We start from the raw sequence: 25503 nt of genomic DNA, 5'->3' as shown, positions 1-25503 counted from the left end.
AACTCCACAGAGGCCAGCTCTTTATGGTAGGATAAATGCTTTAGCAGCGTGATGCTGGCGGAGAGTGCACTCTCCACTGCTGAAACAGCATTCAGCCTTCGCACTGCCTATTATAATGCACGGTCTCTAAAACATTTTAAAGCGTTAATTAGCTATGTTATCATTGCATAAACAACTATTTATATATTCTTGGTGGTTTTCCACACTCATTGTAGCTCCGCTTATGGCGAATGCGCAACGCAGCTTGATCGATCCTTATCAGCCAGATCCAGATCAGCTGTTGTGGAACAGAGAGAATACCACATCTTGCCAATCCAGTCAGACTTCAAGTTTTAAGTTCACGAGATCTTGATGAAGCTTCCCTGAATCCACCCCAGAGTGTAGCAACTCATTTAATTTTAGCTCATCAAAGCTGTGGTCAAATGGTGGCTAGCATGATATGGAGATTGGGTTATAATTAACTCTGCGCCTTTATTCTCTACACAAAGGAGACTTTTATTCTGTGCAGAATGGAACTGACATTGGAATTAAGTTGTTAAATAAATAAAACATATTTTTTTAAAGAGATAAGAGTGTTAAAAGAACCTTATGCATTGAATCAGCCCTGTATGTCCTCTACTCACAGCATACGGCGTGTGTGTGTGTGTGTGTGTGTGTGTGTGTGTGTGTGTGTGTGTGTGTGTGTGTGTGTGTGTGAGAGAGAGAGAGCACACACTTGTGCATGTGTGTGTGTGTGTGTGTGTGTGTGTGTGTGTGTGTGTGTGTGTGTGTGTGTGTGTGTGTGTGTGTGTGTGTGCGCGTGTGCGAGAGAGTACTGAGAGGGCCTCCTGGACGAGGACATCTGCTGAGCTAATAAACAATAATGTTGACAAATCGTCACTGTCCGATCACTCCACCCGCCCTCATAATCACCTCACTAAATAAGCCATCACAGAGCGGGCAGCGAACATGACTGACGGCCCGCCGAACCAATGGCGGGGGGAAGGGGGGTGTGTGGGGAGAGTTGGGCTGAAGCCCAGCTGCCTGAGGAGAGGACACAATGATTCATGGTGGGAGGGCGACATGGACAGGGTGGTTAGGGAAATGAGCGGCGCCTCCCACCCAACACGGCCATGCCCTTGGCTGCCTAGAACATGGGCTGACTGGCTGAGAAATAGCTCATGGGTTGGAAAACAGCTTGCTACGTTTGGTGTGGGAAACCAAAGCAGACTACGATCAGAATGTTAACGATGATGATGATGATGATGAGAAGGTGAAGGAGACTTGGGTAGCAGTGATGATGATGACGTGATAACTGTGTTTTTTAGCTTTTTTACTCTAAAAGCAGACAAACCAAACAACACAACAATGCAGTATGTGTCTGTTTGCCAACCCAAGGTGTGCCCAACAGTGTGCCAATTCAGACACTCTCTCAGACACATGCACTCTCCCCCCCCCCCCCCCCCCCACACACACACACACACACACACACACACTTCATCTGAGAGAGTACACACTGATAAGTGAACGGTTGTGATGACTTGGAGCATACACAGACCGATCAGGAGAGATCATGTGATAAAAAAACTACTTCGAGGAAGTCAACCAATATAAGGGATTTTAATTCCAAGCGACCCCCCTCCCCACCACCCCCCTTATACTGACAACCTCACAGGATGATGAAATGCCAAGCATCCATAAATTGCCCTGTCAATCACTGCGACCGACAAAGCGACGACAAAAATAAATAAGAGAGGGAGGAAAGTCATCCCAGTCATTCCACCATCTGGTTTCATGGGGTGTAAATCACCCGCTTCATTATGACACCAAACCATATCGATTTTGGCAGACAACGAGAATATTTGATTCAACTTCACAACGCTTTTTGCGGGCGCTCACTCAGCTAGCGCCTCGCTCAGGCGCTCCTCGTGGGCCTGTGATGTGGACTACATTGAAAACGATGCTAAAAGCGGTACCCAGTGCGTTGACCCGTGATGCAAGGGGGTCCCCCTGATCAGGCGTCAGTATGTGACAAGTTGGGAGTGAGAATATGTTACGGAGGAAAACAGCCAAAGTTACACCATATATACATGACTCAGGGAAAAAATAAACCTTGAGAACTTAAGAAAGTTGAAGGAAGTTCAGCATCAACAAGCTGCTGTACGACCGCTTATTTTCCTTTCAAAACAATGTATTTTTGCAGAATAAAAGATCAGAATCCATATTTTAGCTTTGCATCGTTTAGACTGGACCGTTGCCCGTTGAATGAATAGATACAGTAGATCCCGACCGAGTGATGGATCGTTACACCCCTACTACCTTCTTCCATACTGTACCGTAACCCCCCCCCCCCACACACACACAGCAGCAGTAGGACAGCAAGTGTGTACTAAAATAACAATGAGATATCGATCTATTCCACAAGAACTATTTCATCCAAGATACCAAAACAAGGTGTGTGAGATATACAGAAACCCCTGGTTCCTATGCAGTTTTCTGTGTGTCAGCTATACATCAGACTGTGCTCAGAAGACCAGCACTGGGATTTTCCCTCTCATTGCAGCACTGCTACACATGCATGCATATCCATCTCATCCATCATTTTTTGAGTAGATTTCTATGAGGACAATATCACATGCAAAATACTCTTCCAGCCCATTGGATATTATCTCCAGTCTCCACCTTGCTGAAGGAGGTATTTCAGACTACTACATAAATAAATATATTTTAGACCAATTTCTGAGCTCCATTTCCATCAAATATTTTGGAAAATAGTGTGTCCACTCAAGTTATTCCTTTTGTGAATTTTAGAAAGAGTTTTTGAGTATTTTTAGTCCAGCTTCTGTGCCTTCCACAGCACAGAGACAACACTATTAAAGGTCACCAATTGTCTATTGCTTGCCACTGACTCTGGTGACTGCTCAAATGTAATCCTTCTCGATCTTAGCTTTGCTTTTGACACACTTAGCCATACAATTTTAATCAACCGCCTAATGGGTTGGGCATCGGGGACTCAGTGCTTGATTGTTTCACTCCTACCTCACTGATAAAAGCTTTTCTATGGTAATCCTCATCTCTTTCCCACCTTAGTGTTCCCCAGTGGTACATTTTGGGTCCATTCAGGTCCATTTAAATTCTCTGATAATATGCACTGGATATCTCTGAACGTTTTACTCTGTGACGTCTCCTTTGATGGTCAAGTAACAAGGGTTGTACAATCATGGTACCTCCAGCAAGAAAACATAGCCACAATTAAGTATTTCTGGCACACACTGAAAAGGTCATTCATGCTTTTATTTAGACCTGATTACACTACTGTAACTCCCTGTACTCAGGGCTCAGTAAAAAGCTATCTCCGATCTGGTGCAAAATTCAGCTGCTAGACTTTTAATCAAGTCTAAGAAGCACGACCACATTACATCCATCCTTGCTTCTTTTCATTGGTTGCCTTGAATTAAATTGAATTTAATATTTTACTGATGACATTTAAAGCCCTACAAGGCCAGGCTGCTAGTAACAGTTTACATATGCTGGTCTCGTATGAGCCTGAGATCCTCAGCTAGGGCCCTCTTGGTTGTCCCTAAATCTCGCCTCATTACCTGGGGCAAACGGGCTTTTGCGGCCTAGACACCAAAGCCTCGAAATTCCCTTCTAGAGGATCTAAAGGCTAGCAAAGTCAGTGTCATCTTTTAAATGACTTCTGAAAAGATACTTTTATGTCAACACTTTTACTTTTACAATTTTTATATGTCATGTTATTGTTCTTGTAATTTGCATCTTGTTTTTGTAAAGCACCTTGTTTAAAAAAAAGAGCTACACAAATAAGGTGTATTATTATTATTACTATTGTTATCATTATTATTATTATCATCATTTTCCTATTTGACATTCTTAAATACTTTCGATAGTTGTTCTTTTCTACATCTACGTGTGACTAACTCACGCGGGACACCACACATTACTGAGCAGTAAACACAGTTGACACAGTGCCGTGAAAAGACAGCTTAACTTTCTTCAAACCCACCAGGCGCACACACATCAGACGTGACACACTGACACACCATGTTACACTGGAGACTCACCGACAGCTGCGTTCTCGTAGATGAGAAGGTAGGACTGGAAGAAATAGTTCTGGAAGCGCGGTGGCTGATTGGAGGCTGTGACAAATGGAACAGAGGAAGAAAGGTGGATCACATTACAATAGGTCACAAAATACAGAATAAAAAAAAGAGATTGAAATGTAAAACCCATGACGGTAACACTTGCTATGCATCCCATGTCTATAATGCATTATGAAGATATTCATAAGGCATTATAATCGGCTTATAATTGCGTACTTTTTAACTCATAAACTAATTATGATGCTTTATAAACACATTTTTCATTTTATTTATGAAATCATTTTGGAAAAAGATTTTTTTGTCTAAACTTTAAATAATGTATATATAACTGTAGGAAACAGAAAACATATTTAGAGATATTTACTCGCGACCCATAAAGATTGGTCCGCGACCAATATGAACCACTATAAGAAGTGTTCCCCTGATGACCCTGAAGGTCCTTAAAGTCCTTACACACCCGCAGCATTTTATTTGTGCGATTAATTCACTCGGAAGTATATATTTTTGAACTATTATTTGTGTCATGAGTACAACCACACAGAACGAGAATATTTAGCAGCAAGGCCATTCATTTTATCATGAAAGAAGGCATCAACCTCTATGAATAACAATAGCATCAACTATTGTGCATAATTTGATGCAAAGAATTTGCGGCTATAATTTTCATATGATGTATTTTTGACTTGCTCCCGGCCATGTAAAGACATTCAGCCTTTTGCTATGTCTTTGCTTTTCACTTTGATGCAGAAAACGTACTGTCGGACTTCCCACAACCACACTTTCTGATACAGTATGAACAATAAAGCCATCACATGTTTAGCACTCACAATAGCAAATGACACTGATCCCCTACATCGTCACTTCAGACTCATGCCACCTGGACGAAGATACAGAACTTTGAAATGGATGTGTGTTTGTGGGTTATAATGTATTACAACTATGATAATTATAATAAAACTATGCTCCTGGCCAAAATAAATTATGTAAGTGATCAGTAATTATGAAGTATATGATACTTTACCATACGATTTTCATGTTTGTTTGTTTTTTATTAGCATGGTGCTTTATACATTTAGGATTTCATAACCGTGGAGTCCACAAAAAAACAGTTAAAACCAAGGGCAAGATTTTAAACATGTATGATTGTCCTTGTGAAAATAGCAAAGTGTTTATCTAACTTGTTGAAAAGTTGACATTTGGGAGATAAAAAGTAGAAGCCCTTCTGAAGCCATATAGTACAAAAAAAAATTGGAAAAAGAGGCCAGCAGGATACAAGCTGTTTTGTTTGAATGACCAAGCTGATGTGCTTTGATCAGCCAGGCGGTGTGACTAGGGAGGTAAGAGGCCATCGTGTTTGAAGTGAGTGTGTGTGTGTGTGTGTGTGTGTGTGTGTGTGTGTGTGTGTGTGTGTGTGTGTGTGTGTGTGTGTGTGTGTGTGTGTGTGTGTGTGTGTGTGTGTGTGTGTGAGTGAAAGAGAGAGAGAGTCTGCGTGTGTGTGTGCGTGCATGAGCATGCATTTCTGCGTGCGTGTGTGTGTTTGATAGAATCACTCCCTTTGAACATGGGAGTGTCTTCTTGTTTTCTCGCACAGTCATTTTGCTCGCCCATGCAGAGGAAGGTACTGGCTCCTCTCTTTATCACATGCTCTGAACACCGAGCGCGTTTCATGGTTGTGGTGGGGGGGGCTAACAAGCTCCTTTCCGTATCCGAGGGCTAATTACTCTGAGGTGTCGCATCACGAATGAGGATTACACTAACCCCCCCCCCCACCATTATCGCCCCATTCCCACGATATGATCCGATCCTCCCTTCCTTTTACTGGATCAGGGAGGTAGAGCTAAAAGCGGAGCACAGGGTCAGTGTGCTAATGGGTTAGAGACAGGAATGAGGAGAGAGAGAGAGAGAGAGACTGAGAGAGAGGGAGAGAGATTCAGGTGCAGGAAATGTAATACTAGCGGAGAGGAGGCGAACGAGATGTGTGAGCAAGGATGGGATGCGACGGGGAGGGCGGGGGGAGCAGCTGAATGCATCTGAAGCGAAAAGCCCTTGATAAACTCATTGAGGTTGATGGAAAAAGGTTGTGACATTCACTTAATAACTTTTCACCGCTGCTCCTTGCACTGTGTGTGATTGGAGGTGTCTCCTGCCTGTCTCACTGTGACTTCCAACAGCACAGCGTCACAACTCTATCTCTCTTTATCTCTCGTTCGCTCTTAGTCTTATAGACACACACACACACACACACACAGTGTCTTTTAAAGTGGTTCCCCTGGCTTAACGGAAGCACCAGACAAGACGAGTTGAAGACAAGAAGGGAGAGATGACGGAATGACAGGTTAAAAATGTGGACAAAGAAAAGAGAATATAGGCTAAAAGTAAACAAATATATATATTTGTATAAGTATACACACGCGCGTGCGTGCGCGCACACACGCACACACACAAAGAATGGATCATGCAAATGGGAAAAAGAAAAATAACAACCTTTGCTATTTTAATTATTTCAACACAGGATTAAGAAGTAAATCTGTAATGGTTGTGTGATGCAAGTTGGAACGGCGTTTCATCACCGGCATGAATTCACAGTTTAGACAGTCAGATGTCAGACAGAGGACACCCATCTCTATCTTATCTCCTCTAGAGGACTTCCATGACATTCCCCCGCGCTAGCTCTCTGTTTTGTGCTTGCTTTGTCTTTTCACTGTCTGTATTTGACTAATACGGGAGACAGCCTGTCACTGGGAACAAAACAACTGGAATAAAGAGCAGTGGCAGAAGACACAAGAAGGTAACAGCCAGAGACAGAGAGATGAAAAAGAGTTTTTTAGGGACTTTTGATCATCAGCAATACAAGGAGGCAAGAGCTTCTGTACAACTTCTGATCAAGAGCTCCTGTACAACTTCTAAATCAGGAGATTCTGTATAATTTATAATCAATTCCTGGTCTGAACAGCTTGTCTCTTATAGTAGCATAATATCATCCGTTTTATATTTTAGCAAATAAATGTCTGTCTCATAGTAAACAGATGTCTGGGGGGGGGGGGCTTTTTTCTGCCTTTATTAGATAGTACAGTAGTCTGACAGGATATGGGGAGAGAGAGATGGGGAATGACACGCAGCAAAAGTCTTCGGGATCGGGATTCGAACCCGCAATGCTCTGTCAGGCTGCATCAGCAGCCTAGGTGTCCGGACCACTACCGTAGCCGTCCGGGCAGAATTACTGTATGTTTAGTGATTCATAGGCTACGGCCCTGACCATATACTCCGAAATGATTTAAGCAATTTTATATAGCAAGTTATTTCTTGACCCAACAGATTGTTCACTGTTAAACCAATCACAGTACAGTAGTTTAAAGTAATACTTCAGTCTAACTTATCACCATGTCATTATTGGTCAGAGTAATGATAAATACATGGTGGTAATGGAAAGAAATACAGATTGTCCATGTGCGTATGTCACCGTGCAGACTTTCTGTTGCAAGAATGACATAGACCCGAGAACTGTTTGAGAACCAAGCCTTCACAGTGAATTTTGTGAATTAACTACTTAAACCCTATACCTAGTTCACCAGATTCACAAGGGCTCTATAGTAGGCCCCCTCCTGTTTTCTGCTGTTATTTTCGCCAAATGTTCCACCCAGAATAGGGATGCTAGGGTTCATGTGGTTATGAAGGAACAGTCAGAACAAGCACCATGTTGAAAATGGGACCGAACAACTGTGTTCTTCCAGCTGGTATTTCATGTAAACAAAGGGTATTGCATCGATCGACACAGTTAATGTCGCAAATGTAACAGACATCCTATTTGACGATGGAGCACTTCTTAAACTGATTTGAAATAAACTGTGAGCTAGTAAAACTCTTCCCGAATCAATCCAGTTGCAAAGATATCCTGACCTTCAGCGGAAGCATTCAAACTGGTTTAATTGCTCATCTTTTAATTTATTGATGCTGTGACATTTCTGAACTGACGAAGCTTGTGGTCATTAAGATCACAATGTCAGCGTGTTGCATACTGTGATGATGCCATGAGTAGGTCTGTCGACCATCCAATTAATTTCCGTATTGTGATGTATTTCCTTGTGAAAGAGGGACTATTCAATCACAGCAATGGGGGTGGGGTTGAAATGCACTGGGGCTCCCAACCATAGAGATAGAAACCTAGATACCTCATTGGCCTCTGCAGTTGGAGCGACCTGTATCGCGGCCGCCATTTTTGAGAAGGCAAGCTTCCTGACTACTGACCAATCACATCACGTGTTTTCCGGGACTTGTCAGAATCTAGTTGTATAAAAATACCCCTGTTTTATTCTCAGAGCCGGAGGAGGCGTCTACCTTTATATGTCTATGCTCCCAACCTCCAGACGCAGTTCATCTTTTATGAGCTCTGATTTTGACCACTGGTGAGTACCATGACTCGCCGGGATGTCACACTGGTTCACAAAGTAAAACATATCAAACAAGGCAGTGCTGAATGAAGTTTCTGTATTGCCCCCATTTCTCACTTCAAATGTATACAGTCAGAAACATATTTTAGTGTGCTGTTTAGCTCTAACAAGAGATTGCGTGGCAGTCATATTTGTTGACATTCAACATAGTAACACCGCCCTGTCTAGCATAATGTGTCATAGCTCTGTGTGGGAAATTGATTGACAGGTGCATGCCTTGATATTGGTTAAATAAATGTTTTAGTACCTGCTGATGTAATCAGGCATGATGATATTGTTTGACATCTGGCATCCATTGTTAACTATAACCCATAATGACCATGGATATGCTGTAATACTGTAATACTTTGTCGTATGATGAGCAGTGAAAAATCTACGGCCACGTCACAATGCAATGCATTGTGAGCTTGTAGATCTTCTATTTTTGCTATTAAAAAAATATATAATAATTTGAAAATGACATGCCAATACCAGGGCCGCCAGATTGAAAGTGTTTTTTCTTTTAAATCTTTTTTATCTTTTTTATTCATTTTTCTATAATAACATTTTTGAGAAGTGGCAAGTTCTGGGCTGGCAGATAGCCTAAGCCTACTCATTTTATTTATGTTACAGCAGTTTTATTACTTTAATTTATTGTTCTGGTAACTAAGTAACTGAGTGTCAGACTCAGGAGTTATTGATACGTTTTGTACAAGTTAAAATGTGTGCAAGCATGAATAAATGAGACATGTTGTCTTGGATTTACCTTTGTGTGTTTACATTATTACATCATTATTATCAGTTGATAAAACCTTTAGAATTATAAAAGCAGCAGACTGAAGTAGATCCTGAAATCCTATGTTTTGAATCGAGAATCGTTTTGAATAGAGAATCATTTTTACAATCGAATCGTGAGATAGCAGACGGTTCACAGCCCTACTGTCGAATAAATAAAAGGTCAGAGAACTGTTGGGACATTTGGACAGTTACATTTGACAGGAACTCACCTTCACAGAAAGGTTGGAGGATGAGGAAGGGAAGGAGGAACCTGGCCAGTGGCATCCTGTCACCTGAACCCACACTCCACGACATCGCCTACACACACGCACACACACACACACACACACACACACACACACACAGAGAGAGGTAAAAATCACACAAGCCAGTGGTTAATTAGTCACACTACAGTTTTAATGAACAGTCATTGCCATTTAATGTCCTACAGTCACATTGTAAAGGAACGGCGCTCTTTTATGTTAGGTGATTACTGTTAAAGCGAGTAGGAGATGATGGTGTGATCAGTAAAGTTAGAGGGACAACAAAGCTATGTCTACGCAGCCTTGAAGCAGCAGCCCCCATCTGTATGTGTGCATGTGTGCATGTGTGTGTGTGTGTGTGTGTGTGTGTATGTGTGTGTGTGTGTGTGTGTTCGTTTGTTGTGGCGTTTCAAGTTTGCAAGCAGAAGGGGAATTCTCGGCAGCGGCTGATCTACAGTGCAGTCTTTAACCCGTTAAGACCGGGAACGCATCTGTGTCATTTTAAGATTTCATTGGCTATTCAAAAATAGCAGATCTACAAGCTCATCCTGAACTTGCAAGATCTGCTATTTTTTTGAAAATTCGTGGAAAATGTGTGCAAATATTTGAATATATATATTTTAAAGCGAACATTTGTAAAATATTTTGTTCCAGGGACCTCCAGAAGTAAAGAGTTTAGTTCAAAATGTTCGCTTTAAAAAATATGCAAACATTTTCAAGAGTTTTCAAAAAATAGCAGATCTACAAGCTCAGAGCTTATAGATCTGATATTTTTGAATACCCAAAGTATAAAATAATGGTTATAGCTCAAATCTAAAAAGGGACACAGATGCGTTTCCCCGCATTGAATGGGTTAATAACCATAATCAAGACGTCGTGTCGTTAATTGTCTGGGAAAAATTCACTGTCTGGCGCGACGCAAAAAGTGTAAATGCTGTGAGTGCTCATCTGGCGCAGCTCCACCGAGCCAACTGTAAGGTCGAAATTAATGACGTGTAATCACACTTAATGTGCGGAGGGCATAATTAAGCTAATTGCAGCCCGTCGGATACTACTGGTTGTTTGTTTACCGGTATTTAGTGTCAATGTCACTGGTTGGACGAGGGGACGGTGGTAGCGCCATTGCCAGGACATTACACAAGCATTCTCCAATAGGCTGAGGTTGGACTGCCATGTTTGCTCACTGACCCTATCTCACACACTTACTCTTACCCCACGCGCTCACATTCACATGCATGGACGCCCTTACACATGCGCACACACATAAACACACCATGCACAGTTGAACACACACACACACACACACACACACACACACACACACAAATACAAGGCGCAGAAGGTAGGCTCACAGCCGTGTTTGCTTTCATAAAGCGTGTAGCTAGGCGACAAGTGTGTGTGTGTGTGTGTGTGTGTGTGTGTGTGTGTGTGTGTGTGTGTGTGTGTGTGTGTGTGTGTGTGTGTGTCTCCAATGGCATAAGGGCCTGTCAGCAGACAGCTCAGATCATGTAGAAACCTTAGCTGTCTTCCCCGAGATCAGCCTTTCATTATTCATTACATCTCACTGGCATTCCCTCCCTCTCTCTCTCTCTCTCTCTCTCTCTCTCTCTGCTCGCGTTCCCTCTTTTTTCCTCTTTCCTTCTCTTTTTTGCTCCCTCCCCATCGCATACCCATATAACACCATGCCCTAACAAGGCTCCGGTGGTCAACAAATTAATTTGCTGACAATTTCACGTTCAGCGGTCATCTTTCTAAATTCCTTCCAAAAAACAAAAACACTTTGTTTTGTCTCACAGCAAAAACTCCCCCTGGGGGCACAAGTATACAGACATACTGTAGCTGTAGCGTCCCTCGGGCATTTGACCAAGGAGCAGGACATTTCAGAGACGTTGGTACGAGAAACACCACAAAAAGTAACAGTAAACATGATGCTGCTCTGTGCTGCCCTTTGCTGTTCTGTTGCTGAGGGGCTGTTAATGATAGACTATATTTAAGAAAAATTGTGTGCCAAGAATAATTTAAAGGCAGATAATGAGGCGGGGGGGGGGGGGGCGGAATGTACAGGTGAGGGAGAAAGAAGGGCAAGGTAAAGAATAGCCTATATATTGTGGTGCGAGTGCTTCCGTTTGTGTTTGTGTGTGTGTGTGTGTGTGTGTGTGTGTGTGTGTGTGTGTGTGTGTGTGTGTGTGTGTGTGTGTGTGTGTGTGTGTGAGATACATTTAGTGCGCGCGTGCGTGTGTGTGTGTGTGTGTGTGTGTGTCGCCTCTGCATGTGTGTCAGTTTAACTAGGCGCATTTGTTTCCATTTGGAATGTTGTTTCCTCAGCATTATTGTAAATATACCCTTCACCTCCTCCAACAAGGGCTGCCTGCATGGGCTCTTTTCCGCTATGTTTTATTCCCCACCACCTTCCTGCCATCCTTCTCTCCTTCAATCCATCCATCCATCCATCCCTCTCTCCTGCTGAGCTCACAAGACCTTAGCCCACCCTCTCTCTCTCTCTCACTCTTTACTTCTTCTAATCCTTTGCTTCCTGTAGCAGAGAGGGGGATTAGGTCCACTCAGTAGGAGTCGGAGATTGAGAAACTTCTGTGTAACTCCATTAACCCATTAAGACCGGGAGCGCATCTGCGTGTCATTTTTAGATTTCTTTGGCTATTCAAAAATAGCAGATATACAAGCTCATAGCACGGCACCGAGTGCCGCGCTATGAGCTTGTAGTTCTGCTATTTTTAGGAAAATTGTGAAATATGTGTGCAAATCTTTGAATATATATATATATATACATTTTAACTCAAATCTTTGATTCTGGGGGTCCCTGGAACAAAATATCTTGAGATGGGGGTCCACGGACAAATACATATCATTTTGGGGGTCCTTGACATGAAAAATGTTTGAGAAACACTGATATATAGCAAGTAAAAAATACAAAAAACTTTTAGGATTTAGAAGACATTTCTAGAATCCCCAGAAGTGAAGATTTGAGTTACAAATGATCGCTTTGAAAAATATATATATTTTTCAGAAAATAGCAGATCTACAAGCTCATAGCTCGGCACTCGGTGCCGCGCTATGAGCTTGTATATCTGCTATTTTTGAATAGCCAAAAGAAATAAAAAAATGACACAGATGCGTTCCCGGTCTTAATGGGTTAAATGTCCACAAACTAGGAACTCCCGCACAGCGACTACACAGTCACATCAGGCTGCCCACGGCCATGATACAACCTTACCTTGAGAAGAATACACTTCCCTCTAATCTACTCACCTACAGTTTGTTTCATAAACATGCTGGAGGCGGTTATTATTACCTGCATTGTCCTGGAGCATTTTTCAAGTCTGCCAAGTCTATTCCTACAGGAAACGCACGCATTATCAGAGCCAATACCCAAATAGCGCAGTGAGAGAGACCTCAGAGCAATCTCCAGGTACACCTGTGTTCTTTTGTGATATGCGAAGGTGGGGATGATCAGGCTGGCACAAGCCTAATCAGTGTGAACACATTCTTGGCTGTCTGTACAGCAAAGTTTTGTGTATCTCAAGTTCTGTTTACTGTACATATTGAGTTATGTTCCATTTTTAAATGAACACTTCAGACTCTACAGCAGCCAAAACACACAGTTAGCTTGAGTTTGTACATGTATTAAGTCTACATATAGTCAACTTACTTCACTTTCCCTGTCACTGACTGTTTGTTGCAGAAACATGACCCCCCCCCCCCATCAAATTAGGTACAAGTTATCACAGGAGTAATGTGACAATGAGTCAAACAGGGCTTTTTCCCATACTGTTTGCCTGAGTGGCAGCCAGGGGCATATTCATTGCCAAAAACACCATACATCATGGACGCAACATCCAGTCAAATCAAACCCAAATTGAGATCACATGTTGAGGGGCCTCTATAAGAGCGCACCGCCAAAAGCTTCTCCCATAGGGCATGCTACAAATGCGGCTGCAATGGTGCAACCCATGACTTACACAGCCCTGGCTAGGCAACCCAGCCTCGCGGAGATATACTTTCCGCAGAGCACCCCTTTCTAGTTTGTATACAATATAAAGAAACGTCCGATTTACAAACTGTTTCACAGTGGTTCTATCATACATGGACATACACATGTACTGTATGCACATGTGCACATCTGCACACACAAATACACACACCATAGAAAGTCACCCACACCTTAGCCAGTCTCATCACTAATCCCTCTTCCAAACACTAAAGGACATCTCTGAGATGACGGATGGATGAGTTTGAATGATGGATACCAGCTGAGACACACTGTGTGTCAAGAGGGCGGATGCTGAACACGGAACAGTTTCTCCTGCTGCAGTATTGCGATCCATCTGGGCCCAAGTCAGTCCAGTGGCGTATAGAGTGTATACATGTATCATTCCCATAACCGCAGGCTAAATCTATACCCATAACTTTGCAGTTGCATCGTATCCACACTGGGTGCACACGATTATAGATTTATGACGTACCTAGCCTTCATTTGACCTGGGTGAGGGGGTGATATTAGGACAGAGGTAGCTCTGGTCCATAGCGTTAGAAGGAGTTCTCCTTGACGCAATGTGACTTTTCGGGCATTGCCCGCATACTGTACCCCCCGGTAGCGCAGCCTCTCGACTTTAGTAAAAATAAGGAATACACTTTCGCTACGCACCAAAACAAAGACGGTTTTCAAGATGTTGAAAGCCTACTTTGCTTGGTGGAAACACTCTGAGCCCCCCACCTAAAATGTTTGGCCAAAAAAGAAGATATTCCACCGGATGGATTTGTTTTTTGTTACTCCACTGCTCCCCGGGCCCTACAGATCTGGTCAATGGAATGTTTCAATTGACAAGATCTGTAGGGGGCACAGTGGAGTAACACTTTTTTATTTTTCCTTCCATTTTCTTTTCTGGCCAAAAAGTGTATTTTACATGGAAGGTGGGGGGGCTGAGAGTCTTTCCACCAAGGAGAGTAGGCTTTCAACACATTAAACCATCTTTGTTTTGGTGAATATCAAAAGTGTATGCTTTATTTTTACTAAAGTGGAGAGGCTGCCCTACAGGCGGTATGCGGAGAACTCCTTCTAACGCTATGGACCAGAGCTAGGACAGAGGGTGATACAGCCTAGGGCGCCATCCCGAGATGGGGCACCAAAATCATAGGCAACAGGACATACTACATCTGAGGAGAAAGTGAGAACTACAGTATAAAGAGACATTGGAATACCTATAAATCGAACTGAATCCGACTGGGAGCACTTAAAAAAAAGAAAGGACATCACTGAAAGGGGGGGGGGGAAGAAAAACCTTTGGAATTGCACTAAGGAATTTGTTTGTACATGGGATATGAAAAATGATTGTCCACTGCATTTTCCAAATAAAACCAGAAAATGTGCAGGTCTCCGCCAGTACTGTTCCTGATTAATCCTGTCTTACCTCACTTCAAAAGATATGTCACGTGTCACGTGAAGCTTGACCAATGTTAGCTTGGTGGACACATGGAAGGACGAGAACGAAAAGATAGTCTCCTGGCGGAGACAACAATAAACAATTTGGGGGGAAAAAGAGAATGTTTTGGGGCACTGTACAGTATGTCCTATAGGCACAAGGAACACGGCACGGCAGTCCATGTACAATGAAGTGTGTGCCCTTACAATACAGGTGAGTTAATTATTAGTGTAAAGGTTGGTTCAACTTCTCACTTCAGACTTAGCCAAGCGCCTGAAGAACGGGCCAAGCGGTCTGCTAAGCAATCAGTCATGCCTAGGGCAATTATCTGCAGAGGACAGGCTGGCCAGTGAGGTGGCTGTCAACGTGCGCTGTCCCCACATTGCAGCACTGCCCACTCTGACACTCTCTCTCTCTTTGTCCTCCTCATCTACATTGTCACTATCCATCTCGCCCTCACTCCTCAGGACGGGGACCCTGCTCTCTTTCACTGACTCTCCCCTACTGTCAAAGTCACTGCTCGTCTGAACCTCCGGCCCACCCCTCACCCCCACCGCGACCATCTCTCACTCCATCTCTCCGTCTTTCTTTGCGTTTTCCTTTCTAGCCCATTAAGACCTGGAACGCATCTGTGTCACTTTTTGATTTGAGCTAAAAAGCATTATTTTACACTTTGGCTATCCAAAAATAGCAGATATACAAGCTCATAGCGTGGTGCCGCGCTATGAGCTTGTAGATCTGCTATTTTAGAAAAAACTTGAAAATGTGTGCAAGTCTTTGAATATATATAGTTTTAAAGCGAACATTTGTAACTCAGATCTTTGCTTCTGGGGGTCCCTGGAACAAACTATTTTGAGATGGGTGTCCACGGCCAAATACATATAATTTTGGGGGTCCTTGACATGAAAAAGTTTGAGAACCACTCATATAGAAACATGCGTTTTTCAGAAAACTGTTGGGATAAGAAGACATTTGTAGAATCGGCTTCAGGTCTTAATGGGCTAGTTTTAACTTCTCTGTTCAAACGTTTTTGCTCTCACTTTCTCTGCCGGAACCGTTCTTGGTCTAAACCAAGAACACCAATAATATTGTAGTTGTTTAATTTTGAATTTTCAAATATTTTGACTCCACTCCTGCCATTTTATCGCAGGAATGGTTATTGACTACCACTGAGTCTTATGTTTAGGCATATCATCCATTTGAAAATCTATATATTTTTGTATCTATCAACAAGCCTCTGATCTGAGGTTCAGGTTTCCCAGACTCAAATACTGTATGGACTCTATGAACTCTTTTGCTGGAGTAAACAAACAAACATACAGTTTTGAGGGAACACTGGGACTGGCTGAAATCCAGGTCTGTTCAATGAGAGTTGCTATCCTATCGCTTATCTGCCAGAAATGTGTGATCAAGGCAGTGTAAAGTGAAGAGTAATATCTGGCCGGCTTGCTGGGTTCTCTCCAGAGAGAGCGTCTCACCTGCCCACAGGGCCGTATCTGCTGGCCTTACAGCACTCAATAGTATTGATTACGTGATAATTGTATCTGGCTAGTCTTAAGTTCACAAGCCCCATTCTCAAAGGAGGCGTGGCCCCCGGCCAGAAGCAAAATCTGTGGATTATCATATCGCCAACCAATGGCAGATTTCTGCCTGCCCTCAGTCCCCATAAAAAAGCCATCACTCATTAGCAAAGCGATCAGAGGCTGATTAAAGAACATTTGGTGGCGTAAAGGGAGGGGGGGGGGGGGTGACGGCCCTGCACTGATGATCTGATCTAACGCCTCCTTTGCTGCCCTTCAAATCTCTTCATCGCCAACATGACAAATACACACAAAGACGTGGCTCTCTGCAAAGCCTGACTCAGCAGCCCTCACATGCATGATGAGAGTGAGATGTCAACGGAATGTCGTTTGGACAGCGTTGTGATGAGATGTGAGTCAGTGTCAATGCTCTGACTGAGTCATTTCAATACTCCCTTTTGTGAGGTGTTATATGAAGTGACCGACGGCATGCAAATTCTGTATACACCAATGGTCAGTAAGCAAAAATGAGCTCATCTTTAATAGGAAGCCTACCCATGTCATAGTAGAGATCAGTCTCTGAAGGTGACAAGGACAGCTTCCACCGCAGCACAAAGGGAGCAAAGAAGGGGTGCAACTATTAATCAAACAAATCGATTTAATGTATTATTCAAAAAAATGACTTCAATCAAATACCGGTAATAGTTTTTTGTATTCTTAAACAAGTAATTTAAATGCAGCAGCAAAAATAGCAAAGAATTGCTGCTCTACAAGCACACGCACCCGTAACTTTGCGTCACATTGTGGCGCGTTGTGAGCTTATTTTTGCTGTTTTAGCTTGATACCGTTGTATGACAAAGCATAATATACAGCGTAACCCATTTAGACCAGACGCCTTCTAAATCCTAACCTAATACATAGCAGCATCTAAAATGACACCGAGGCTTTCCCAGATCTAAAGGTATAACAACGTATATAGGTCTTTCCAGGTCTAAAAGTGGTAAATCAGACTAATGGAATTAGTCGATTAGAAAATATTTATTTTATCTATTTTGTGTGGATTTGTAGATGTATACAAAATGTAAATAAAAAACATTTAAGCACACTTTTCAAATATTTGATTATTATGGAAAATAATCGATAGACTAATCGCAAAGAAAATAAACGATAGTTGCAGCCCTCACTGTATTAGCATTGACAGAGTGAAGTTGAACCTCATCCTCCATCTATCAATAAAAGACCTCTAACTGACTCACTGCCAGGGCAACGGGGAATAAGAGGCTATAGGGCACATGCCAAGACAAACACTGGGCTGTGCCCCTGGAGCCTCCTGCCTGCAGCCACTTTGATTTAGCAAAAGATAGCTGGTCTGGGCTGGGCTGTGAGGTGGGAGCTAGGCCAGCTCACAGAGCAGGACCCGGGGAGACAGTAATTATCAGGAACAGGAGAACGCTTCGAGGCACCACATTCCAAGGGCCATGTCACAATCGCTCAAGCATAATCGCTCGCACACATACACACACACAGTCTCTCACACTCACACAGTCTCTCACACTCACACACACACACACACACACACACACACACACACACACACACACACACACACACACACACACACTCACACTCACACTCACACTCACACTCACAGTCAGTGGTGGAAAGTAACTAAGTACATTTACTTAAGTACTGTACTTAAGTACAATTTTGAGGTATTTGTACTTGAGTATTTCCAATTTCCAATACTTTTACGTCTACTCCACTACATCTCAAGAGGCAAATATTGTACTTTTACTCCACTACAATTATTTGAAAACTTTAGTTATTAGTTACTTTGCAGATATAAATGATTACATTATAAAACATAGATGAACCACTTTAGCCCTATTTTATACCTAGGCTATTTGAAAATAGCAGATCTACAAGCTCACAACGCGTCGCATTGCGACGCGTTGTGAGCGTTTTACTCAAGTAAATTTAGAATTCCGGACTTTTACTTGTAACAGAGTACTTATACAGTGCAGTATTGATAATTTTACTTAAGTAAAACCTTTGAGTACTTTTTCCACCACTGACGCGCGCGCACACACACACACACACACACACACACACACACACACACACACACACACACACACACACACACACACACACACACACCATCATCAGTAATGGAGGGAAAATCAGTGTGGCGTCAACTGGCAATAAATAAATAAATGGCGGTATAGAGGCCCCCCTCTGTGCCACACATTGAGACAACAGTGGGGAGAAACACTCAACAGAATTTGTCAGATGAGTGCTGGTGAGCTGCATCTGTAAACGGGAACAATAGACAGAGGCTGATGGTGCAACGGTTTGAGAAGGGAAAGCTGACTGGAGGAACAATCCTGCACAGAGTACAGCTGCTGCGCCGTACTGGGAGCTCTCCAATGCTTTCTGCATGCTGCGCAGGTTCCAAATGCACGTCTACACGCGTGACTGTAATAGATGGACATCATAAATCAAGCTAATTAACTCTCATTCAAACACAGCACCAAGGATTTGATGATATGCAAAAAAGGGACGCATCGTGTTTTTTAATAATGTGATAGCTAAGTTCCAACATTTGCATTGGCAATACACATCAAAGGAGTAGAAGACAGTTTAATAAAATTGACACACACAGACTCGGACTCTCAAAATGTGTTTCCCATGATAAGTAATGTGGTGGCTGAACATCTTAAAATAACCTACAAAAAGAAGAAAAAAATGAAAAAGTAGTTATAATGGGGTCTACACAGCAGAATCCTGAGTGTTAATGCAACTCTGAAAGTAGCACCAACAATGTAGTGAGCCATGAACCTTGCCGGCTGCTGACATTTCTATTTTCCTGAGATGAGACTGACAAAATGATCTTCACTCTCCAGCTGACGGCTTTTATGGTGTTTTTGAGAGGCAATTTCGGTGGAAGGATAATGATGCACTTTGTGACAGGTTTTTGGTTGTGTTTTGACCCTCTCCACTAAATGCTAAAATCTACTGTATATACTGTCAAGCCAACAGGAGGATTCAAGATGTTCCTCAAAATTCATGTTGGTCCAACTGCCATCACTAGATTTGGGGGTAGGGGTGCAGTTGCAGAGTGGTTGTTTTTCATGGTCTAAAAAGCTAATCACGGCAGTTTGGGAATCCATCATGTTAAACAAATCCTCCACAACTGTGCAATGTTTTGCAAATACGGCACCAGTGGAATATCCGTCTCTACAATGATCAGTAAACTTCCTTCTATTCACTCAAGGTCTATATCAATATCATGCTTACAGATTTTATCATGTGAACCATTGCCCTCGAATTCTAAAATAATTCACAGACACTTTCACCCAAACACTCATGTTGTCATACAGGTTAGCTTAGCGTTGGGTAACGATGGAAGGAGTCAAAGAGATATTCCCACACGTTTTTATCTGTCCATATAACTATAAACATTACATCTAGCTAGGTAAGGTCACAGCTGACCTACAGATTAATTTATGTTCTATTCATTAAGTTATCCAGGGAAAAGGACACAAGTTCATAGGTTGTTATTGCTGTCCGTTTTAAACCGTCTCAAGAACGCACATTTTTTGGCCAAGCTTTCTCCCCACTTGGCAAATGGCTGTAATGAGCTTGGCATAGCTGTCCCATTGGAGGCCCATGTGTATACCAGACAACATAAACACAGACAGCTGTGTCAAAGGGCACGAGATAGCCTGTAGAGACTCATTCATCTCTTTTGTCTCTCTCTTTGTTTAGGGTCCACATCATTCCACCCCGGCAACAGCCAGCTGTACTCTGCCGCTATCCCGGGCTGACAGATCAAAACAAACCATTTAGCAGCTCCTCTCCAGTGCACATGACCTTTGTACCTGAACACTTCACCTCTCTCCTCACACAACCCTGCACTCCCACCTTGTTTTCTCCCAGTCCCGAGTCCCTTCCTCAATCTCTCTCTCCCCCCTGATTCAGCCACACTCCAGGGCAGGCGTCCATGCATATAAATACCAACAATGAGGATTCGTCACACAACAAAGCTGCCATTAAACTGTGTGTGTTTGGTTTGTTTTGTTCTATATGATACAGTTGCTTTGTGTGGAGACTGAGGGGGCTGCAACTGAACATGGTAAAGGGTTGATTGATAGCTGAGTAGGCAAATTATTTGGATTCAATAAGCTCAACGAAAAAAAACAAAAATCTCTTATCGAAACCTTTCAGCTTGCGCTACCCATCTGCAATATACGGACTGCTGCGCCCACACACACAGAAATTGTGGGTGCATTCATTTCACCAAAAATCGCAAGGCTGTACAGATTTTTGCACAAAGATGTTTTCCATGCTCTGTCCACTAAAAATGTACCCAAAAACCCTGATAAGGAGATGTAAGGATAAAATGCCTTCGTACCCCAACACTAAATAATACAGTAATGAATGAAAACCAAAATGTTTAACACCATTTCACTTCAAGGAAATTTGCAATGCTCATTTGACTTTTCTATCTCACCACTGGACAGTAAGGAACTCTTAGCTTCTGTAGCACCTAGACAAGAACGAGTTCATCGGGCAGAGTCAAGGTTCCAAATATGTATTGAATCGATCCTCCCCTCTCCATGAGATCAAAGATCTGATTCACTGTATTTGTAAGACTGATCCGCTGTGGTCAAGACATGGGTTCCATTCAGGAGGCCAGAGCTTTCAGGTCTGTCTGTCTCTGCCTGGCTGCCTTGGCTGATTTAATGACCTCGCACAGCTGGACCAGCAGAGGGAGAGAGTGAGAAATGGGAGAGGAACCAAGGAAACATGAAGCATACAATGACTGCAATCATAATCGCGAGTCATGTAATCAGGATCACACAAAAAGAAAAAAGGAAAGAAAGAACATAAATGTACCCCCCCCCAAAAAAAACTGAAATCCTAGAAATACATAGATCTCATGATTTCACATCTGCAGACAGACAGCTATCAACATTGCACCAGTGGAACATTTCACATACACTAGTAACAGCAAAAATAGGCTGCAGAAATCCCAACAACATCACAGGACAAAAAAAGACAAGCTTCATTTCAATACTTGCAGCTTTTTCCATTCATGTCACGCCATTACTCCCTTCCTCTCTCACCACTGTTACCATTGTTCCTTTTGGTCATTCTTCCATCCTCTCTCTCTCTATCTCATTTTCATACATTACACATGCTTCCTCCTCGTTCTGAGACCTCATAGGAGAGACCAGTAAGTCGCTGGATCTGCAATTCATTCCTCTATCCCTCATACTAGGTTTCATTTCAGTCTGCCAGTCAAAAAGGCTGTCACTGTGTCACATATGTGGCCCCTCTATTCCACTACCTCTTTTTCCTCATTGCTCTCGTATTCCGAACGGATTTAGTGAAGAGAGACGCTCAGAAAATGGCAACTGTCAAAACGTGCGCTTTCCCCTCAAACAAGACATGGGAAAACGGGGCCCTAAAGAGAGAAAAGATAGCATCACATCTCAAACTCATCACAATCACACACTATGCACTGTGTAGACAAATAACCCATTCCTCAAACTTGAGCTTGTGTGTGTGTGTGTGTGTGTGTGTGTGTGTGCGTGTGCATGCAGGTGTGTGTTGTCAGACTGAGTAAGGTATATCAGAATCCTACTTAGTGCATTTCTGCAGAATATGTGGCATCATGCGGTCTCCATCTTCCTCAGCAGGATGAATCAATTTAACTGGTATCCAAAAGTGTGTCCTTGTAATTCTGGCCTTACATAGCCTATACCAACCAACCTATGTGATACTGTGCCAGTTAACTGGCAGGACTACCAAGGCCAAAAGTTAATCAAAACATCACTCGGGGCATTTAGCCAACAACAGCATACACACACAGATCCCCCCCAGAGACCGGACTGAGCACTTGGCAATACACCCTGGCCTGAGGGGCCTCTCCTTTGAAATTAATGTTGTTAACCATGGGATCAAGGCGCTGTAGGCTATAATTAAGAATATTTATGCAGAGTGTATTTAAAGGTGTAGACGTATGGCATATTGTTCCATAATCTGCAAAAGGCTGACAACAAAATGATTAAATTCAGATTCAAATATTTTCTCTGGCACCTCTGGATTCAGATCAAATGACACAGCACAAATATGAATAAGTAAGAATCCAGTGTAAAGGGGAATAAATAACACTACATTTAAACTCTTGGGTGTCATTTGGAATGCCCACTGTTTTGTCAGCAGTGAACACCTGCAACAGAATAACCGTTTCCAGTATTACCACCCTTGCCATATACCCCGTAGCTCCAGAGGCAAATTAATATGGAACAAGGTGACTGTCATAGTTACCTGCGGCATTTATCATGCAAATGCCGCTGGTTCAGGGAGGACAGAACTACTAAAGAAAGTTATTTCAAAATGTGAAAGATGCAACCGGGCTGAAGAAATGCAAGTGTAGTCAGAGGCAAGCCCAGAGAGCCCACATTCCTCAAAACAAAAAAAAGTAAAAGCAAATAACGGGGTAGAAGCAAAAATGTGGCTTTCATTAGCATTTCTCTTTAGGCTCTGTCATCATAGCCATAGGAGAGAGCATTCATGTCTCACACGCAATGAGAATGCAATTATGCATTCGTAAAGTGAGCCAACGTTCGATGATCCTCTTTAACCTGCCGTTGCGTCGCCAGTGCTGCGTTCAGGTGACACATGAATAAATAAGTGCGGGGCGACACTACAGCGCTTCCCAGCAGGCATATCTCTGAGGTCTCTCGGGGCAACCTGAAGACAATGCATGCACCTGACACCTCAAAGCACACATTACATTACACTACTACACACTAGTGACCGTATCACTGTCATATCATAGGCCTACTGTACATCAAAGCGAGGGATATTCCACCGACACTTAATTGTGTGATGTTATGTTTTTCTTTTTCTCTCCCTAGGCGGGAGAGAAAAAATAAAAACATAACATCACACAAAAACTACAACGCCACACTGTTTTGTTTCAATTACCTTGCGGGTCCTATAGTCTCTTGTCTGCCAAGATTCGGGTAATAAAAACAAGTTATAAAACTCTTAATGAGTTCATTCATTGGCATTGCGCTGCACTGCTATCAACGCCTCGGGGGGATAAGTGACGAATTAACGCACAGTTTAACGAGTGGGTCATGTTTTTAAGTACTCCCAAAAACATAATGGATAGACTAAACGCTATTCTTTCATAAAGCATGCACCTGCTGGCTGCTTATTGTCTCTCAGCCGAACCCCTGTTATAATTTCTGCTCATTTTTAAAAGCTGCTCGTTCCGTTTCCATAATGTCCTCCTACCTGCCTGCTCCGTGTCCGTCGGTGGCTGACTGAGTGCTTTGAGCTTCGATTGACTGTCCTGCTGTGATGCGACGCGAAGTGTCTGCGACTTGCTCTCGCTCTCTCTCTCTCTCTCCCCCCACTCCCTGCTCTCTCTCTCTCTCTCTCTCTCTCTCCCTCTCTCTCTCTTCCCCCCACACACACACACTCCCTTCTCTCTCTCTCTCTCTCTCTCTCTCTCTCTCCCCACTCCCTGCTCTATCCCTATCTCTCTCTCACCCTCCCTCCCTCTCTCCCCCACACAAACCCCCTGCCCCCCCCCCTCTCTCTCTCTCTCTCTCTCTCTCTCTCTCTCTCTCTCTCTCTCTCTCTCTCTCTCCCCTCTGTGCCCCCCCCCCACTTCCTTCTCCCCCCTTTCCTGCCAGCACGCCACGACTATAACAATGTTCAGTATAAAGTAGCCATACTACTAGCAAGCTACTGCAAATACCAGCTAACTGCCCCATCTACTGTACACACCTGTTTCACACTTAGCCTCAATTAGCCTGCACTACTGGTTGTTCTCATAGGGTAGCCTACCAAAGTGAAACCTAGAGAAATAACAATCTTCTGGTCAATGCTCTATACAGCATATTGTTCCATACACAAACCTGTGAATGGAGTGGAGACCAATGCAGACCATATCGGAACAAAGTGGTTTAACTTTAACCCTGTAAAATTGTTCATCTGAGTCAACTTGTGACTTTAAAAATATATATATATATTTTATTGTATTCTAAATTAGCCCTATAAAGTCGTAGTAGGCTATTTAGAATAGCCTAATATGAATGTATATTCAGACATGGAGGTTTTGTCTTCACCTGGAGGATTATGTGAAGATTGTCGATGTAGTAGCCCCATCTAGTGTACAAACCGAGGATTTCTAAGTGAACTGAAACACCGGTCATTGTCGGTCATTGTCATTCAGACAATTCAGATATTGAGCGAGAAAAGGGAGACTTCTGTTTTTACTTCACATTTAATAAACATTTAACACGATTAATTAAGACCAGAGTAAAATCCTGCCAACTGTCAGCTCTCAGCTGCCACTTTACATAGGCTACTGAGTTGGTTAAACTGAGTTTACACACATAGGAATTAGAGAAACGATGCGCTTGTATCATGAATCCTTTGACGGTCTTTCGGCGCCCTCTTGTGGTCAAAACTCAATCCTACATATAAGCTGGTGTTCAGGTGTATTGTGCAATACCAAAAGAAGATTCAGGAATTGACCTCATCTTCTCTCAGGGGAAATTTGCTATTGTCTTCAATAAAGCAATACAATACAACTTAATAATTGTAGAGGTGGATTGAAAGCACACAATTCACTACCATCCAAAAACCACTCAAAGCGGACACTTATTGATTTAGTACGTATAAGGGAAGCAGTGGTGTACAGTATGTTGATTGAACTTAGACAACATGTTACATTATAATGGTGCTCATCAAGGTATAGGGTCAGCCATTTATCTCATTTGGTTTGTCAATTTGAAAACCTTGGATTCTTACTTAATTTCCCTTGGGACTAAGGTTCGACCATGTACATTTTATACGCTATTGTCTAATCCGTAGAACTTGCAACTTGCAATTGTCTTATCCTTCCCAAATCACCTAAAGGAAATGTAAGGCCTCATAGCAGGCTA

General features: G+C 42.7%; 1 protein-coding gene across 1 annotated transcript in view; it reads right to left on the bottom strand.

Moving 5' to 3' along the window:
• Positions 1 to 23917, bottom strand: part of cdh23 (cadherin-related 23) — a 306429-nt gene extending 282512 nt beyond the window's left edge. The window contains exons 1-3 of the mRNA XM_084076986.1: positions 23843 to 23917; positions 9535 to 9622; positions 4062 to 4136 (exon numbers count right to left, since the gene is read on the bottom strand). Of these exons, the coding sequence (XP_083933112.1) occupies positions 4062 to 4136; positions 9535 to 9619 (160 nt within the window). The 5' untranslated portion in view covers positions 9620 to 9622; positions 23843 to 23917. The remainder of the gene's footprint in view (positions 1 to 4061; positions 4137 to 9534; positions 9623 to 23842) is intronic.
• Between the last annotated feature and the right edge of the window lie 1586 nt (positions 23918 to 25503).

The sequence above is a fragment of the Gymnoscopelus microlampas genome (genome assembly GCF_963454915.1).
Source record: "Gymnoscopelus microlampas genome assembly, chromosome: 13".
NCBI classification, from domain to species: Eukaryota; Metazoa; Chordata; class Actinopteri; order Myctophiformes; family Myctophidae; genus Gymnoscopelus; species Gymnoscopelus microlampas.
Note: the sequence above shows the minus strand (reverse complement) of the source record. Positions and strands in the feature narration are given on the sequence as shown.